This window comes from Gopherus evgoodei, chromosome 1, assembly GCF_007399415.2.
Source record: "Gopherus evgoodei ecotype Sinaloan lineage chromosome 1, rGopEvg1_v1.p, whole genome shotgun sequence".
Classification (NCBI taxonomy): domain Eukaryota; kingdom Metazoa; phylum Chordata; order Testudines; family Testudinidae; genus Gopherus; species Gopherus evgoodei.
The window spans coordinates 2,343,671-2,363,077 of NC_044322.1; the positions used below are offsets into that span (position 1 = coordinate 2,343,671).

At 43.7% G+C, this 19,407-nt stretch overlaps 1 protein-coding gene across 4 annotated transcripts in view; it reads left to right on the forward strand.

The window, feature by feature from the left end:
• The window catches only part of NUP98 (nucleoporin 98), a 61,650-nt gene extending 45,999 nt beyond the window's left edge, over positions 1-15,651 (forward strand). For all 4 annotated transcript variants that reach the window (XM_030555920.1, XM_030555939.1, XM_030555947.1 and 1 more), the window contains 6 exons: positions 3,574-3,716; positions 4,603-4,824; positions 7,462-7,703; positions 11,585-11,739; positions 12,354-12,465; positions 13,994-15,651. In XM_030555920.1, coding sequence (XP_030411780.1) covers positions 3,574-3,716; positions 4,603-4,824; positions 7,462-7,703; positions 11,585-11,739; positions 12,354-12,465; positions 13,994-14,211 — 1,092 coding nt within the window. In that variant the 3' untranslated portion in view covers positions 14,212-15,651. The remainder of the gene's footprint in view (positions 1-3,573; positions 3,717-4,602; positions 4,825-7,461; positions 7,704-11,584; positions 11,740-12,353; positions 12,466-13,993) is intronic.
• The last annotated feature ends 3,756 nt before the right edge of the window (positions 15,652-19,407 follow it).

Here is a 19,407-nt window from a genome sequence, read left to right on the forward strand (position 1 = left end):
GGCACCCCCCCCTCGCCCCAGATTTAGTTGGATATATTTAGTACAAGTCATGGACAGGTCAGCAGCTGTGAATTTTTGTTGACTGCCCGTGACTAAAATGTAGCCTTAATTACACTGCTCTACAGTCAAAATGCTTCTGAAATAAATGTAGTCCAACTTTACTAATTCTGGGTCACTGAGAAGGAAAATGATGCTTAAAATTGTTGATTGGCTCTAGTTTTCAAGATATGCTGTTGGGTCAGTATGTACGACCCTTGACTTGGGAATGGCGGAGGATAAGTGAGTTATAAAGGGAAGAGATCTCCATTTAAACCAGAAATGACTAAACTACATCTTTGACTGGATCTATGAATAAATATATGACTGGGTTTGGACAGTACTTGCTTTTTAGGCAAAACAATGAATGATGCAATCTGAAGCTGGTATTGCGTCATACATGATATGAACTGCATCATGTTATTCCTAGAAGTCATGGATGATGCAATCATAACGAAGCTTACATCACTCTGCTGAACAAATTGCCCTAGATCAGCTCTAGAAATCACAGTGTCGTGCTCTCTTATTTGTCAGTGTTTGATTTTGCAAAGGGACACATTTCTGTTTAGCCAAAGTGAGCAGAGATGCCTCGTACTTGTGTGAACAGTGCAGATAACTTCTATGTTTGTGGTGAAGTGACTTTTGCATCACAAAAGCACAGTTTAACCACTATGGTTAAGAAAGCCTATCACCTTTATTTTGGCTGCAAAATTGGAGATCAGGGCAAGAGGTGGGCCCCACACATATGCTGCAACACTTGTGCAACAAATCTTCGCCAGTGGTTGAAGAGGAAAAGGAAATCTATGCCTTTTGCAGTGCCAATGATTTGGAGAGAGCCAACAGATCATACCAGAAATTGTTACTTCTGCATGGTGCCTCCAGTTGGGAAAGGTGTGTCAAAGAAGAAAAAGTGGACTGTGCATTATCCAAACATTCCATCAGCTATATGCCCAGTACCCCATGGAGAAGGACTACCGGTTCCTGATGCACCAGAATCATTCTCACTTGAGTCAGACGAGGAAGAGGATGAAACTTCTGGTCCTGAACCATCAATGTCATAGGACCCACATTTTCTCCCATCCTCCTCCTCTGAACCACACCTCCTAACACAAGGTGAACTGAATGACCTTGTCAGGGATTTGGAACTACCCTAGAGTAAGGCAGAGCTGTTGGGCTCCAGACTACAGCAGTGGAATCTCCTGGCAGGCTATCAGGGCAAATGGAGCCCATCAATGCTTGCAGACTATTGCTGGACAGTGACAAGAGATGCTCCGTTTAATGAATACAAGAGACAAGCCAAGAAGCGCCGAGTAGACACTGAATAGGACTAAGCTATGTACAGAATAGTTTTTTGCCTTTTGTTACATAATACATTTTATTTATATAACCCTTTTGCTGATTTTTAGTGTTACATAAACAGGACAGGTGAAATATTATCCTGTAAAGCAACCATAAACACATGAAAAGACCTAGGTTTACAATTTGATTAAAACTCTATCTACACAATAGACATAGACATAAAATGTAAAAACTTACATATCTTAGAAACAGTAGCCAATCAGTTGTTTTAATTGTCATATTTGAATTCAGCACATCAAAATACATAATAAATATCACATTTTATCTCTGAAGCAGACGACTTCTCAAAAATTGTAGACCAGTGTTATGATAGTATGTGATCATGTAATTAGACTCTTTTCCACAGATCCTCCACCTCTTTCAGTGCACAGGATGATGGATGAATCAGGATTGTGTAGTGAAGGAAACTGTCTGTAGAATCCCTGCTTCTTTTGTTATATAATGAATAGACAGAGGATTGCGGGAAGAAAGGATGGTTTGCTTTTAAGTGATTTGAGCACATACATTCCACTGCAGTTGTATGTGCCCAGTGCATTCGAGTCAGACTTTTGCCTGCTCTCTTGCCAGAGAGATCTTTGACCCTGGTACGTGAGAATCTGGGACCAGCTCCAGCAGCTACAAACTTACTTCTGGGCTGCAATAACTCTGCCATGTTGTGCTTCTTGGACTGCTCTGAAGCCCTCTGGACATGTAGCAGCCACACAATCCCAGGAAGAAGTCACCTTCAACTCCTGTAGCCACTTTGAAGCTCCTGCAGAACCACTAAGTCACCCCATGTTTGGAGTCCACAGACCAAGAAGAGCCAGTGGAGGAACCCCTGGGTATTCCTCCTCGCATATTGACAATGGATATTTACAAAGCAGCCATGTGGCCATCAGTACATACTTTTCTAGATACTCTGCCATCAGTAAAGGTTTCCAGGTGATGCCAGTTTTGGCAAGTCAGTCTCTTCAAATAATCTCAAGTCTGACCACCTGCAAGAGTACTGATGGTGTGTCACAGTGGAATGTCTATATGCACAATCACTCATAAAACTTACTTGTACAGTAACTATTCTTCAAGATGCACACATACATGACACTCCCGTCTACTTTGGATATTATTTAGCAGTGCAAAGAGTTGTAGAGGGAGGCTGCAGCAGCCACGCCCTTTTTATGCGTTCAGCTCTGAGCCTGAGGAAAGTGGGGTGCATGCACCACCTAGTGGTACTATTGGCAAAAGTCTTTGACTTGCATGCCCCTACAGTGGAATGTATGTGCACAATACATCTCAAACAGTTTCTGTACAGGTAAGTAACTGGGGTTTTTGTGATTTAGGCAGTCAAATACTGCTATGGAGAACTGTCTGCTGTCCCTTCTTCTGCCACAGGGTTCATATTTGATGCCAGGCAAGCCATCTAAACCAGACTTTTCACAGGTAGGCACTGTGTGTTCCGCAGTTTGATTAGTAATGCATCTGCCTTGTTTCTCCATCTGTAAAATGGGGATAATACATCTCACCTGAAAGGGATGTTGTGAAGATAAATTCATCAATGTTTGTGAAGCTACAATAAGTGCTATAGAAAAATCCTTGAGGAAATCAGCTCTCTGTTCAGAGAATGGGTTTCAATAGCATTCAGCTAATAAGGCCTCGAGCAACACATTGAACAATGGAGATAAAACAAAATATGGGATGCTACTCAATGAGCATCATCCAGCTTGTGTACTGACTGAGGCAGTGGTCCTGTGAGGAAGAAGTATGATCAGGTAATTTCTGTATCCTAATGCATATGCACAAGGGGGCCAAATGAAGATTGCGGTGCAGCCTTCATTCTGTCACTTCCTTACTTTGATGTGCTTGATTCTGCAGCCTTTTAAAAAAATTACCTTGTGAATGCAACTTCCTAGCTTTTTAAAACAGCAAACTGAAAAAACTTTCCATTACAATGTAAAAGAGCCAGCTGACACTGCAAGGGCATTTTAAATAGGTGGAATATAGCTCCCAGAGGCGTCTACTAAAGGCTAGCTAATGGCCACTACACTGGCAGTCTCACATGTGGGTGTATTTTGCTGAAGCAGAAAGCATATCAGACTCATAATTCACAGGAGTTGAGGTTCTGAATGTGTGTGGTGTACGTAGCAGTGCTGTTCTATTTGGTTTGCTGTCACTAAGTGTAGTCTCTGGTACAATACTCTACAGAACACCCCGGAGTGTGAGAAATATGCCTGCTGTCCCTTGCCTCCCTACCTAGAGGGTTCTGGCTGTGTACTTGAGGAAGATGACAGCACAGAGAGACCCCTGAGAGATGTCTGCTTTCACTTGTTAAAGCTCTACAGTGACAGGTAAATGGGAATCCGAACACCAAAAGAGCCTTTATTGGGTCCATCACTCTTCTTCTGCAAATATAGAATTAATTAGTCATAGTTGTCTCCTCTCCGTATGATCTGTCCCTAAGTCCAAGATGTTGGAGGAAACACCACTGGGAGTGAATACTTCCCCACAGGTCTCTGAGGTTTGATTACTCTCCTTTACACCAAATTCCCTGCCTGCTGCAGTGCAAACAGAAGTAGTTCAATACTCCCACCATGCCCAGTTAAGATCCTAACATATAGCTTTTTGGGGAAAAAGCAGCAAGCAAAATTTTCCCAGACCCAAATTTCCAGCACTTTGTTCCCCAAATAAGACAACTGCTAAGTTAGTCGTATAGCCCATTTGTGTTTGGGAGAGAAGCTGGTCCTGAAAAGAAATGAGGCATCAATTTAGCATCTCTCTGAATGTTAATAAGCCAGGCCACATGAAAGCTTTCTTTTGACAGGTTTGGAAAGGATATTTTATTTGATCAGAAACTAGCAGCCCAGTATAGAAGTCTTGTCTGTAACTATACTTGTTCTCCTGTAACTTCAGCGTGTGTTCTGAATGAGGGTGAGGTATTCTTATCTTCTGATATGCAGTTGCCTTTTTTAAAGCTGCTGATAAAATAACGCAGCAGGTGCATATTCCTTAGAGGAAACATGACACTCTGGTGGCAAACTCAAAGAAGCTTGATAGAATATTAACTATTGAACTTGTGTTTAAATAGGACACTAACTTACTTCCAGAGGCATTCAGTAAAGAAAACAAAGGAATTGTCAGGAACTAAGTATCACCAGTACTTGTATTTGTTATGTGGGCCCAATGAACTACTTGTCTGCTTCTTGTTACTTATGTCCTAAATCCATCTCTCGGCAGATGCTATGATCTCAATCAGCTGCTTGACCCCAGAAGTATTACTTCCGACCCCTTGGACTACCGTCTTAGTTGGCACCTGTGGGAAGTACTTAGAGCCTTGAATTACACTCATCTATCAGAGCAGTGTCAAGGAGTGCTGAATGCCAGCTATGCTGCCCAGCTCGAAAGTGAAGGACTCTGGGAATGGGCCATTTTTGTACTGCTGCATACATCTAATACATAGTAAGTACAAGGCAGACTTCTCTTGATGTGTACCTTGGAAGGAGTATTTGTAGATGGGTACTCAAAATGAAACTGCACAGCGATTGATCGTAGTGCATCAGTTTTAAAATATGTGAGAATTACAAAGTGCCACAAAATTTCCTAGTCTAGGATGTCATCACTGCTAGTAAGTGCTTCGCAAAATGGCATTACAATTCCATATGCTGCCCGTACAATTACAACTATGGTGCTCACAATTTAACAAAATAACTTGTTCACCACTCACCTAGATTGCCCAGTGCAGCCTGTCTTTTTTTTTCTTTTAGACTGTAAGTTCTTTGCAGCAGGATTACATTGTTTTATATTGTGCTGAGAGCATTGTTAGAACTAAATAGTGATTGCTCCTCTGTGGGTTGAAACCTGGTCTTCTAGTTGGCATGGACTATAAAAATGGACTACACCACTGCTTTGTAGAATGCCAATACTCTTAGATCTAACTTATTTGAAAGGATAAGGAATTAGGAATACACAGATGATGACATCATTAAAATGACATTTTTTAGGGATGTAGTTTTTGTTCATGAATAAACTAAGTAGTGCCAATAGTTTCCTCGTTTGAGGAGTGAAAAGAGTTGGATTAAATTTTGGCTGGTTACCAGGACTTGGTGATTTCAGAACAGAGTTGTAGAGAATATGATTGAGAGGGGTGTTTAAAGGGACATAGTTGATTGAAAAATCACATGTCTGAAATGTGTAATTTTGCTAGAAAAAGGACAAGGTGGTAATATCTTTTATTGGACCAACCTCTGTTGGCAAAAGACAAGTTTTCAATCTTAGCTCTTCAGGTCTGATTAAGTTGTGTGACATCTGACATTACTGTAATTCATAAGTTAGCCAAAAATTGTTTTCAGTTCATTAATCTACACTTAGTTTTGACCATGGTGGGGAAAAAACCCTACAAACATCAGCAAGAGAAGGTGCACTTTAAAAGGAAAGTAAAATTGAAAAGGAGTTTTAATAACTATGATATTTCAAGGGTGCTCTTTCAAATTTATTCTTTTCATACTGACCACTTAAAAAAATATAATTTGCATTTCAAGGAAATATTGGAATCCTAAAATGTAGGTAGTCAGAGTGACAAAATAATCTAACTTCTGTGACTGTTACATAACTACTCTTAATACTGCAGAGCAATGATATTCAGACCTCAGTGGTTTAGGAGCCAAATTAGAGATCAGCATTACCGAAAAGAGCCACAGTTATGTGAATTCCTGGTTTCATTTACTATTTTATATTTATATGTATATACTCACAGCAAAATGACGGAACAAATATTCCACAATTGGTTAATAACATAGTAAAAAGATCCTGATTGGTTGTTGGTTAAATCACATAGCGTTTTAATATCATGTGCTGCAAAGAGCCACAGGAGATGCATTAAAGAGCCACAGTCTGAGTATCACTGTTGTAGAGCCAATCCAGTTATGGCCAAGTGAGCTGTGGGGTCTTCATCTGTCAAACCTGTTCACTTAGTTCTCATTTGAAGAATCTCTTTATCACCATAGATAGGAATTAGAGCACAGTTTAACACTCTTCAGTGGGGTCTCCTCTCTCATTTTTTATGTTGGAATCTAGGCTTGTTGGCATTTCTTAGGCCACGTCCAGACTAGGAATTAAAATCGATTTTAGATACGCAACTTCAGCTACGAGAATAACGTAGCTGAAGTCGAATTTCTAAAATCGAGGTACTCACCAGTCTGGATGGCGCCGCATCGATGTCTGCGGCTCTCTGTGTCGATTCCGGAACTCCGTTCGGATTGATGGAGTTCCGGAATCGATGTAAGCGCACTCGGGGATCGATACACCGCGTCCAGACTAGACGCGATATATCGATCCCCGAGCAATCGATTCTAACCCGCCGATGCCGCGGGTTAGTCTGGACGAGGGCTTAGTGTCACACATTTATGGTATCACCTTGATCACTTTTGCTTGTAGGTGTTAGGAGTACTGAACTCTCAGAACTGTCTGGCAACATCTACCTTACTTTTGTGTGTCATACTAACGATAAATGGATTAATCTGTCTAAAACAGTGGCCCCCAAACTTTATTACCTTATGCCTTCCCTTATCCCTCTCCGTGTTCCCTTCCACCCCACCCTCTGAGGGGCCAGGAGTGGGGCTGCAGCTGCGGGAGAGGGACATGTGGACAGAGGTAAGGGAGCCAAGGCTGGGGCCACTGCTGGGTGGTGGTCCATCTCCAGCCCCAAATGTTCTTGTGCACTCCATAGTTTGGGGACCCTTGGTCTAAAAAATGCCTTTAAAATGGCTGCTTTCTGCTAGAACTCTATTCCAGATAACTCCGCCCACTCACTTATCACTTCTTGCCTTTGTTTACACCACAGAATAGTATCATTCCCCTCAAAAGGCTTCAGTGCTAAGAACTGATATGCAAGGGGAAATTATGTATGGCTAACATGGATTGCTGCTTATGAATTTGGGAGTCATTACTTGCGTCATAGCTATAGACATCTTAATACTAATTACAGATATTTTGTGAGCAGTCACTTGTAATATGCCCATTCCTAGAGCTCTGATTTTTCGACGTGAAACATGAAATGATGGCCTGTTTGAATAGCTAGTTGCTGTCTGTTCCCATTAGCACACGTGAGAAAGCAGTGCGTGAATTCTTAAACCGCCACTGCGTGCTGTCAGAAACTCCAGAATCCTGGACAAAGGAGACTTTCCTGACACAAAAGCTCTGCATTCCACCAGAATGGATTCAAGAAGCTAAGGCAGTTCGGGCAAGGATGGAGGGAGATAAGCATAAAGAGGCCCTCTACTTGTTCAAAGCTGGACATTGGAACCAGTGTCACAAACTGGTCATCAGGCACTTAGCCTCAGGTGAGATTCGTCTCCTAGCTTTGTCATGCGGGCTTCTGCATGCTGAAAGTGGCTGTCAGTAACATTAAGTGGGTCTGCTAGCTGTATTAAAGTAAATCTGTTGTTTGGTACCCTGATATAGAAGTCCTCCATATAAAACAGAGCATGGGGGTGATGCATACTTAACCTAATGTGCCCCAGCCCTGACTTCCAGGGATCACTTCTGGGGTGAAGATAGTGGTCCTCATTCCCATTGGGCTCCTGGCCCCTGTGGACACTCCTTTTTCTAGGAATTGAGCTGGTACAACAAATTCACTTCTTCGAGTGATTGCACATGTCCATTCTACTTCAAGTGCGTGCATGCTCAGTACACCAGAGCCAGAGATGTTTCTAATTTGTGGTACCCATCGGAGCGACAGATGTGTCTTCAGCACACTTGTGCAACTGACTTAAGTTGTAAAGGGGAGAGCTTCCCTGGATCCACCTCTGACTTCTTCTTACCGCCTGTGGTCGGTAGCTGGACCATTTCGCTTTGTTTATCTACACTTTTCCCTATCAGTGGTTTCCTGTGTATTTCTGTATAGTTAACTAGTGTGTTTTCTGATTTAGAGCTACTTGTTCCTATACATAGCCTAGATTTTCTTTCTTTCTTGTCTTAGTTTTCTGGCATCAAGTCCCTCTTACACTGAGAGGGTAGACTTCAAGCTGGAGACAGAAAAGGACAGGGAGGTGAAATTGCGCCACGTGCTTACTGAAAGCTGACTTATTGTCCCCCTTCTGAGCCTTCCTGCTCTGGGTGCAAAATAGTGTACTTCCATCTCAGCTAGGAGTGCCTCTCTGGATGTTGCTCCCTCCTCAGTCCCCGAGAAGATAGTTGGAGGGAAGGCATTGATCCCCGTCTCTGGCACTGAGGTAAAAGCACAAGAAATCCGGGGAGCACTATTCTTCTAAGTTCAGTAAATCAGATCTTGGCACCAGGAATCTTGATCTCCTGTCATTTACCAGCAGAGCAGTGGAGAAGGCTGTCAAAAAAGCAAACAGGAGGTTAGGAATCATAAAAAAGGGGATAGAAAATAAGACTGAGAATATATTATTGCTCTTATATAAATCGATGGTACGCCTACATCTTGAATACTGTGTACAGATGTGGTCTCATCTCAAAAAAGATGTACTGGCACTAGAAAAGTTTCAGAGAAGGGCAACTGAAATTATTAGGGGTTTGGAACAGGTCCCATATGAGGAGAGATTAAAGAGGCTAGGACTCTTCAGCTTGGGAAAGAGGAGACTAAGGTGGGATAATGATAGAGGTATATAAAATCATGAAGGATGTAGAGAAAGTAGATAAGGAAAAGTTATTTACTCATTCCCATAATACAAGAACTAGGGGCCACCAAATGAAATTAATGGGCAGCAGATTTAAAACAAAAGGAAGTTCTTCACACAGCGCACAGTCAATCTGTGGAACTCCTTGCCTGAGGAGGTTGTGAAGGCTAGGACTATCACAGGGTTTAAAAGAGAACTAGATAAATTCATAGAGGTTAAATCCATTAACGGCTATTAGCCAGGATGGGTAAGGAATGGTGTCCCTAGCCTCTGTTTGTCAGAGGGTGGAGATGGATGGCAGGAGAGAGATCACTTGATCATTAACTGTTAGGTTCACTCCCTCTGGGGCACCTGGCATTGGCCACTGTCGGTAGACAGGATACTGGGCTGGATGGACCTGTGATCTGACTCAGTACGGTCACTCTTATGTTCTTATGTGGACTCTTACTGTGGTGCCAACATTCTCAGGGAAGCAACCATCAGACCAAGGTCTCAGGGCAATGTGGCAGCAAGAGACTTGCTTATGCTCCTGGTAGGGGATTCTCCAGGCATGCAGAAGGTAGGCCTATTGATATTAGTTTCTCCCCACTCTCCGGCACACTTGCTGCCAGCAGACTGATCCCATGTTGTTTCCAGGTAGGGGCAGAAGTTTGCAGTACTAGTGATGATCAAGTCCTCAGAACATTGCAACTCTTACTTGTCCTGTCCAGTCCAGGGGTAAGCCTAGTATGCTATGTCTCATGGAAGGGTAAACTGCTGTTTCCTGTCCTATTCCTCTGCTCCTGAAAATACTGCACAAGCTCCAGCAGGACCAAGCTCACATAATTTTTATGGTACCAGCCTAGCCTTGTCAGCATTGGTTCTCCAGTCTGCTAGATGTCTGTCAGGAGTCCAGTACCACTACCTCAGGAACCTGGCATAATATCCCAGAACCATGGTCAGATGTTAGATCCCAACCCATGCACTCTTCATTTTACAGCGTGGATGCTCTGTGGTTAACTCCAGAGTCTGAATGTTCTGTGGACATGGAAAACAGTCTTCTAAACATCAGGCAACTGTCCATTGGATATGCTTACATGATGAAGCAGAAGGATTTCTCCAGTTAGTCTCAGCAGATGGGTATTTTGCTGATCCTGGCTATCCAGCATATCCTGGATTATTTGCTTCACCTGAAGCATTAGGGCCTCTGTTCCCTTAGAGTTCACCTGGCAGCTATCCTCACATTCCATCCATCAATAGATGACAGATCAGAGATTTCTAACCCAATGATCATCAGATGCTCAAATGGTGTGGACAGGCTGAAGCCACACACAGGATCCCATCTGTCCATGGGACTTGAATTTGATACTAGCTGCACTTGTGGAGCTACCTTTCGAGCTGGTGGCCACCACTTCTTTCTTACATTTGTTTATGAAGGTAGCATTCTTGGTGGGCATTTTCTCCACTGCGAAGATGGTGAATTTCTGTGCCCTGGTTGCTGACCCTCCATCCGTCTTTTTTTTATTAAATAAGGACAAAAGTTTACTTACTTCCTCATCCTAAATTTCTCACTAAGGTGTTTTTTTCCCTCTAAGTTTCACTTTCACTTTAGTGAAGCCATATACTTACAAGAATATGGCTTAGGAAATAAGAATGGAGAGGCTTCATAGCTGAGATGTCAGAAGGGCATTGGTGTTTTTATTTGGACAGAACTAGGTCTATTTTAAGGTCTGCACAGCTGTTTATTTCAGTTGTGTGCATAATTAACGGCTTCTCAGTTTCTTTGCAACAGATTTCATTGCGGATTTCATCCTGCATGTGTCTGTGCTATGACAGTGCCAAAGTATCCCACCAGGAAGGGTGGTAGCTCCCTCTTTTATTTTGGGTCAGGTATCCATGAGATATTTGTAATGCTGCAACATGGTCATCATTGTATACTTTTACAAGACACTGTGCTATATCCCTGCAATCCAGGAATGATGTGAAATTTGGGTGAGTAGTTCAGTTGTTCAGGTAGACACTGAAACCCTTTTCCAGTCTCAGCAGTCCATCACCTGAAATGGAATGGACATCTTCAGTCACTTAAAGAAAAAAAACTGTTAGTAACTTCTTCTGTAACCATTCTTCAAGATGTCCACATGTCCATTCCATGACCCATCCACCTTCCCCTCTAAGCATGCTAATGGCACATGAGCTTCACCAAGCGGTACCATCAAGGGAAAAAGATCTCTGGCTCTGGTGCACTAGGCATGCACACGCCTGAAGTAGAATGGACCTGTGCAACACATCTCAAAGAACAACAGCTATAGAAGAGGTAGTATGGGTTTTTTGTTTGTTTGTTTTTTTTCCTCATAGGCCACAAATTCAGTAAAAAATTTCTGATCGTTACTGTTCCTGGCCAGATTTGAACCTGGAAACTAGGTGTAAGATTGAATTTGCCATTACTAGTCCTTAAGCTACTCCCCCTTTGACTTTCTAATGTTGTTTAGCTATTAGCCTTGATAGACACGTATCAGCCCTCAATCATCCAAGTATCCATCAGCTATACTGAAGGGTACCAGTTTAGAGCAACAGGTTTCTCATCCAGTTGTCATCTTCAGATGCTATTATTAATGAGAACTACAACTACCTGAAAGGATTCCTAGAAGATTTGTCCCCTCCAGAGCGAAGTACACTCATCCAGGACTGGGACACAGCGGGGCTGGTTTACTTAGACTACATCCGGGTCATCGAGATGCTTGACAGGATTCAGCAGGTAACTGTGTAAAAATTCTGATTCTTTCAGTGTTCATGCAAACAGAGTTTTTGTTTTATTTTTAAAATAGCTGTATGTTCACTGTTTAGTAAACGCTTAGATGCTCCCTCACAGACATGGGCATGTCAGTTGTGTCTTGCATGTGTTTGGACACTTAGAAATACACTAGGGGTTCCACAGAATAAGTGGTCTCTGCCCTGAAGAAGTCTTAATTCAACATGACAGAATCAGGTGAGGGGAAGGAAAGGGAGAAAGGGTAATAACGACAAAGGGTAAAACCATGTGTTTACCAATGGGACACCCAGACATCTTGATGGTGCTGCTGCTTTACCTTTTCCTCCCTCTATTTTTGCAAGTTGGACAACAGAAGTTAGTTTTCATCTGCTCCTTACAAACATGCTGCAAAACTAAAACTCCTTTGTGTTGATGGGTTCTTTGGCTTGGATTGGCACAGTCAAGAGCTTCAGACTTTATATTCTCTGCTAAGATATTTGTTCTAACTCTTATTGGCATGGTAGCCTGGTACAGGAGGCCCCAAAGAGCCTGCAAATTGTTCTTTTTAATTGAAGCCATTCTGCTATGTAATTGACTGACTGTCTTGGGTTTGCTTTCAGCTGGATTGTTCTGCATACGAGTTGGAGAGGTTACATACCAAAGTGACATCTCTATGCAATAGGATAGAACAGATACAGTGCCACAATGCCAAGGACCGATTGGCTCAGTCTGGTAAGGCTCTTTGTACAGTGTCATAGGTGTGCATGGCAATACACAGGGTGATAGTCAAGCTTCTCAAGGCAGGGATCTTACAACTAGGGGTGTAAAGGGTTAACCAGTAAGCATAGTCTTATTGGTTAACCGCCTTAATCGTTAACTCCTGTGCCGGCTGGAGGGGTGGTGCCCGGCTGGAGTAGCCCCAGCCTTAGCCGCTGAAATGGTTAACATTTAAAGAAGGTATTTTTAATTGTTTAAATAGTAAATTTTTCAAACAGTATTTACATCTCAACTTACAGCCTACCCTGACTAATAGTGGCCATCTAACCATAATGCCAGAATTTTGCTTTGGCTTGCATTTCCTGCTGTAGGGCTGGCAGCCTTGGCTGGTGCAGGTGATACATGTAAAGCAGCCACGACAGCAACATTTATCTGGCATTTTATTTTACTCTTTTTAATTTACTGTTCATCTGTGGCTAATCTGATAGGTGTGCTGTCCCAATGGCCCGTCAGTATTAAGTCCCTGTAGGGCTCTAGAGAGACTCAAAAACAACCTGCATATAAAACTACTAGCACTGGTACAAAATAAATTGATAATTCTCGGTACCACCGTGAACGTAACCACTCAGCTGCCAGATTGTGATAAATGACTGACGACCTTCTGTGTCTTTAGTCATAGCCACAAAGGCCCTAGAGACGTAAGAGTTAGTCGCAGAATTTAAGGCTAGAAGGGGACAACCAGGTCATCTAGTCTGACCTCTGGCCACCATCCCCACCCAGCACCTGTACACTAAACTCAGCAACTGATATGAGACCAAAGTATTACAGCATCCAGGAGAACAGACTATTGTGGGACACAGGGAGAGAATAAGAGGGACCTAGGTGCACCAGTGAGTGATTCCTGGAATATTCTAATTGTAGAGCCACTTAAGTTGAATGCCACCGCTCTGTCCAAAGGTATTAGCTCTCCAGAAGTGCCCTGAGCACCCAAGAATAGGTAAAGGCTACATCTTCACTGAAGAAGGGTATTTACTCTGGGATAACTAATGCATGTTAGCTCTCTCATTGTGAAAACATAAAGCAGGCAGGGCACTTTAGTTTTACGATGAGATCAAGTAGTAGAGGTCCTGTACAGCCTGGGGTATGGGGCTGACCTTGCCTAGCTAGCTTGCAGTAAACGCTATCAGTGCCATGTTTCTCCACTCCAGATTTTACAGCGAGGTAATTACCAGCAATAGTTACCTTGCTGTAAAAAGATGGAAAAACCCCCGAACACCTTTGGGTCAGTGAAGACAAAGCCTAAGTTCCCTGCTGGGAAGAGGCAGCATTGAAGAGATCAGTGATCAGAGCAGTGGAATGCTAAAGGAAGTATTTGATTGGACACAGAAGCTGCCTGACTCCAGATTTGACTTTTGCACTGCTGTTTAAATTAACTCCTGATGGAGAGGAGGTTTTCAAATACTCAACCTGTTAGACCTCTGCTACCTTCATTCTTCTGTGTGGAAGATGGCTAAATTCTCACTGATTCTCTGCTCACTTGCAGATATGGCCAAACGTGTTGCTAACCTGCTGCGGGTGGTCCTGAGCCTACAGCATTCTCCTGAACCTGCCTCTGACTCCACACCTGACGTGCAGCGAGTCCCACTTCGCCTGCTTGCTCCTCACATTGGTCGGCTTCCCATGCCAGAGGACTATGCCTTGGAGGAACTGCGCAGTCTCACGCAGTCGTATCTACGAGAACTGACTGTGGTGACTCAATGAGGCCTGCTTGCTTCTACAGACGGACTCTTTTTTATCATTTGTTGACCTTTACCCTTGATTTTGGGGTAAACCTCCCCATGGCAGCAGTCTCTGTAGCCACAGAGCTTTTCTGTAGAGGCGCAAAGTGGCTCCATGTATGGGCTAATGCAGGAATTTTTGTAACCTGGGGGAGCAGAGTAAGACTTGGACCTCTTTGGGGAGCATCCTCAATTACATGACAGCTTTTCTAGAACTAATAAAGCACTTCTTGCAGAACCCATCTGCAAGCCAGATTGTACCTGTGGTGGAAAAGTGATAGTTTGTACATTTGGTTTCTTGGCAGATATTTACTAATCTCATTAGCTACAGCACAGAGGACAGTGAAGCACGCTTCAGGACAATGATTTGGAGTGCACAGACTCAAGCTAGTGGTGCTGAACCAGTTAAGCAGATGAATTGTTGGTGTTTGAACCAACTGGATGACTTTTTAAACTGAGCTTTGTTGAATGGATTTGTTCTGTGGGTGGGGGAGAGTAGAGGATTGTAACTTCTCTAAAGCCAGGGTATAGAGAGTGGGGTTCTCCCTCTGTTTTAGCAGGGAGGATGGAAACCTGCCAATGTGTAAACCCCCTTGTTTTAAAAGGCAGGAAAGGAAGCTTCTCTGAGTCAGGCCAGAGGGAGCTGACACAGGAGTTGCATGTGCCTTATGGCCTGTTCTGGCCTCTGAAGGAAACAGGCCCAATGTGAGTTTATCCGTGTGTAGTTTATTGCAAGCCTTCAATAAAACAAAGGAACTTTGTCTTGACATGCTGGGTTTCATGAATCCAGGCCAGGTGCTTCTAACTGAGAGCAAACTCTGTGCTAGAATTAGAACACCATCAAGGAGGCTGGCTCACCTGAAAAGCAAATAGCCTGGTTATGGAAGGCTTTGGCATTTTTAAATTCGCTCAAGTTTTTTTTAAAAGCAGCTGCATGTGGGGTGGCTTCCTGTGTAGATTCAGGTACACAACATTTACTGCACACTCACATTGCTTCAGGGCTCTTTTGCACTAAAGGAAGCAGCTGCTCAAATCAGTCCATGTGACAAATTGTTTTTAGCCCAGAACATGCTGTTTTGTTTGTGTTTGCTGTGTAGCTGGATTACATCACTGAACAGTAATGTCATCAAGCGTAAGAACATCCTGCGAGTGAACTGCTGGTAACATCCAATTTACTATAGTTTGTACAGTCTTTACTTTTACTGTGTTTAGAAACTGATTATTTTTGGAAAAATAAAGCTTGTCTATTGGTCTACTCTGTAATATTGCTGTCTGCCCACAGCCAGCCAATCATTGATAATGCTGGCAGACAATGAGGTTTAACCTGTTAGGTGCTTCTACAGATTGGCTCATCAAGGGTCTTTATGCATGTGGATTATGTAAAGGTTTTTATTAAAATTATAAATAAATGATCTAGATTATTTTCCTGTCTGTTTTTCTGAAAATACTTTCTAAAAAAATGAATAAAATGTTTATAGCATTCCAAAGTTTTCTTTGCTTTTTAAAAATGGATTGGTTCCCAGGGAGAGATCTGAAATCAGTGCCTCTAGTTAAACATGTGTGACTTTCCCCACAAGTCCTGTGAGGAAAGTTCCCAACTCCAGTTGGGGCATGGGAAGTATTCAGCAGTAGTAATCCTAAAGGCAGACTGGTGGAGCCAAACTGGCCACCTTTTTGGTCCGATTCAGAGCAGTTACAAACTACTGGTGTGTAGGTAATTAAAGAATTTCTTCTTTTCATGGCATTAGGTTCCTTGTTTAATTTTGTTCTCAACATCTCAATTTTGTGCCGAGTGCTTATCTTTCCTCTTTTGTTATTAGTTTATCACCCTCCTGACTGCTGTCATCTCTAATTTCTCTGTAATAGACTTTCTATATCCCTCATTTTCCTCTGGACTTTTTTCTTCCATATCCTCTAGAAAATGACACAGTAGTCAAAAGTATGGAATGCTGTTGACTTATAGATATTGTATTTTCCACTTGGCATTTCATGTTTCCTTTGCTTCTGAGGCATGTAACTTAGTTGCTCAGTTCCTCATGGGCTTTGTCTTGGTATGCAAGTTTAGGCCAGATCTCACTTGGATATTAATGAGTATGCACTTGGAGAACCAGTTGTCCCTCACAAGCCAGAGTCAATCAGTGGAGGGGTCTCAGTTTTCAAAATACTTGCTCACTGATGTGGGTTCTTATAAAAAATTTTGGTTATTTACCTGCTCTCTTCTCTTCTCTTCTCAGTCTTGACTCCTATGTTAATTTCAGGAGTGTGAGGTCTGGTTCTTTTATATTCAGCGCCAGCACTCCCATAGAGGTAGGGGAGAACAGGGTGTGAGTGGTGCATCATTTAATATTTGAGTTGTCCCTAGCCTGCTTGCCAGAAGCTGGGAATGGATCACTTGATGATTCCCTGTTCTGTTCATTTTCTCTGGGGCACCTGGCATTGGCCACTATCAGAAGACAGGACACTGGGCTAGATGGACCTTCGGTCTGACGCAGTGTGGCCTGTCCTATGTTCTTGTGTTGTGTTCTAAGTATAGCACGTTACTGCAGACAAAGGGCTTGTCACGTGGGGAGTTTAAACTGGACTAAGTAGAGAATGCGGTTTGAAAATGTGTACACATGACGCAATTCATTGTAGTGCACTGACTGCATTTATTGCGAATTCTGGAGTCCTTTTCAAAGCGTTAACCTTGCTGTGAATCTGGTTATTCCAGTGTATTTGTATGCCTGCAAAGCTATTGTGAACTACTTTGGCATTGTTCTATATGCCTCAAGCAGCCACTTGGAGACATGCCAATATCTCAATTTTTGTCACCATCTTGGGAGACACATCGGTGCAGGAAGTTCTGGTGGCCAGCCACTGGAATAAGGGCCTTATTGTGGACATGGCTAGTTGAATGTTTGCGAGGGGCTTATGACTGAGATGCCAAACAATGCTGGATAAAGAGCAAACAGCTCAGGAGCACCTACATGAAAATGCTGGATAACAGGAAAAAATCCAGCAGGGGACATGTAACCAGTCCATTTTTTGAGGAGCTGCACAGGATTTTACATAACCACAAGGCCACCTATCCCAGGCAGCTGGTGGGGCCTCCCCCAAGGATGGACAGCAAGACTCATGGGAGGATGAGCACCAGGAGGCCAATAGAGCTTCCTGGAAAGCCAGGATATCTTCTGACTTCGGACCCTGATGCCAGCTAGGTAGTGAGCCTGTTTCTTACCCTGCAGTAAGCCAGAATGGGACTGAGGAGGATGATCCTATAGAGGGAACTGCAACATGTAAGTGTCTTCAGAATTTTTAAAATTTAATGTTAGTTTTTTAATTGTGCTACGCTGCTGTGCTCGCTTCTGTTTCAGCTGCTCCATGGCCACAGCCACTACAGGAGGATGTGACCTAGAAACCTTTCCGAGTCTGAGGTCACCACCTCCTTCCCTTCCTTGGCCCATGCTGTCCTCTTGGCGCCCCCTACCCAATCCACCTTTCCAAAATGGCATCTACTCTGACTAAGCAACATGTCCATCTCATGCCAAAGCCCCAACAACCAACCGTTCAGGCCCACATGCTGAAAAGCACAAGCCCATGTACCTATTTTCTTTCCCCCTCTAGCTGTCACCCAGTGAATGCACTGTCTCTCCCCCACACCCCCGCCGAACTCCCCATTTGCTACCTCAAAATAGTAGACCGCCTTACGGTGCTGCCCACAGCCCCTACCACTCCCTGCCCCCCCATCCCATCCCGTCCCCCTCCCCGGTCCATGGCAGATTCAGATAAGGAAAGCATACTTGTGTGAAGTGCAAAAGTTAATTTATAGGAAAAGAAGTTTGCTGTTCTCACTTACATGGACACTGAATGCCCGTAAAGCTATGAAGAGTACATTTCCCGGGGAGGTATAAGTGCCCTGTAACACACGCTCTTCGACTGGTCACAGTGTGTGCTTCACGTGATCATTGCAGAATCTTCTCCATTTTTCTCTACGCCTTTAGCATATTTGTTGGGGAGATAAGGTTAAAATTTAAGGCTGAGGAAAATGCCTGTTTTTGTTTGGTGAGTATGATGACTAGCTGCATGGCCATCTCCCCCGACCCGGGATTGCTCTTGACTCCCGCTGCTGCAGCATTTCTGGAGTGACCCTGTTGGTGAATAACGTTGGAGTGTATCTTGCTGGGCTGCCCTTTTGTTTTAATAAGATCATTCTCTGCCTTGTTGTCACGCACCTCAGTGTAATGTCATTGAGAATCAGGACAGCTTTACAGAGATGTAGAAGGGATTACTCGCTCTGTCTTGCTCCCCCCTGATTTATCCCTGTAAGTCCTCTGACACGACAATCCCCTCCAAGGCACAGCAAAACTGCAAAGCCAGACCAGGATCATAATTCCCCTCCCCAGACTGAGAACATATTTCATACACACCCCATTCCTCCAAGGCATAACTGCAAAAGCAAACAATGCATGCACCATTTAACTAGCTCCCAGGCTCCCCCTAGCCTGAGAAGTATCTCAGCGAACTAGAGCCAGAAATGCATCTTAAAAAATTGCTGGCCCAGCCTTGCTATAATCTGAACACTTGTCATTGTTTTAATACCCCTCAGCTACAGAACCTGCACTGCCTTAGACCTTCCTCAGCAGCTGAGTAGGGGGAGAATCGGAAAGCTCCTGATGAATGGTTCACAAACATAATTCGAGTCCCAAACCACCGCCCCCCGAACATGCAGAGAGGTGGAGACAGTGGCTGAGGACAGCAGGGAATCGCACAGGGAGCTTTCCAGTGAGATTATTGAAGTGGCAAATGAAAGTTTGGTCATGACCCTGCTTTCCCTGGCAACCGCCACAGACAGCATGGAAAAGGGGCAAGGCAGAGCCAACTCCTGGAGGCATTGCAAAGCCCAAGTGCCACATTGCAGTGTGGTGTTAATGAGGGCAGTGGGCAATGCAGTACTGCAAACCAACACCCAGCCATGTACTGTAGCCCCTGGACGGTACAGGCTACTTGGAACAACCAGGGCTGGATTAATCTTTTGTGGGCCCTGGATTGTGGCACACTGCCTCCGCCCCCCGCCTGCCCCACCTGCATGCTGCACCGAGGCTCCACTTGCAAGGGGGAAGGGGCTGGGGGGGGGGAGGCCAAATGGGAGCAGTACCTCAGGGCAGAGCACAGGCAGAGAAGGGGGGTGGGGCTGTGATCC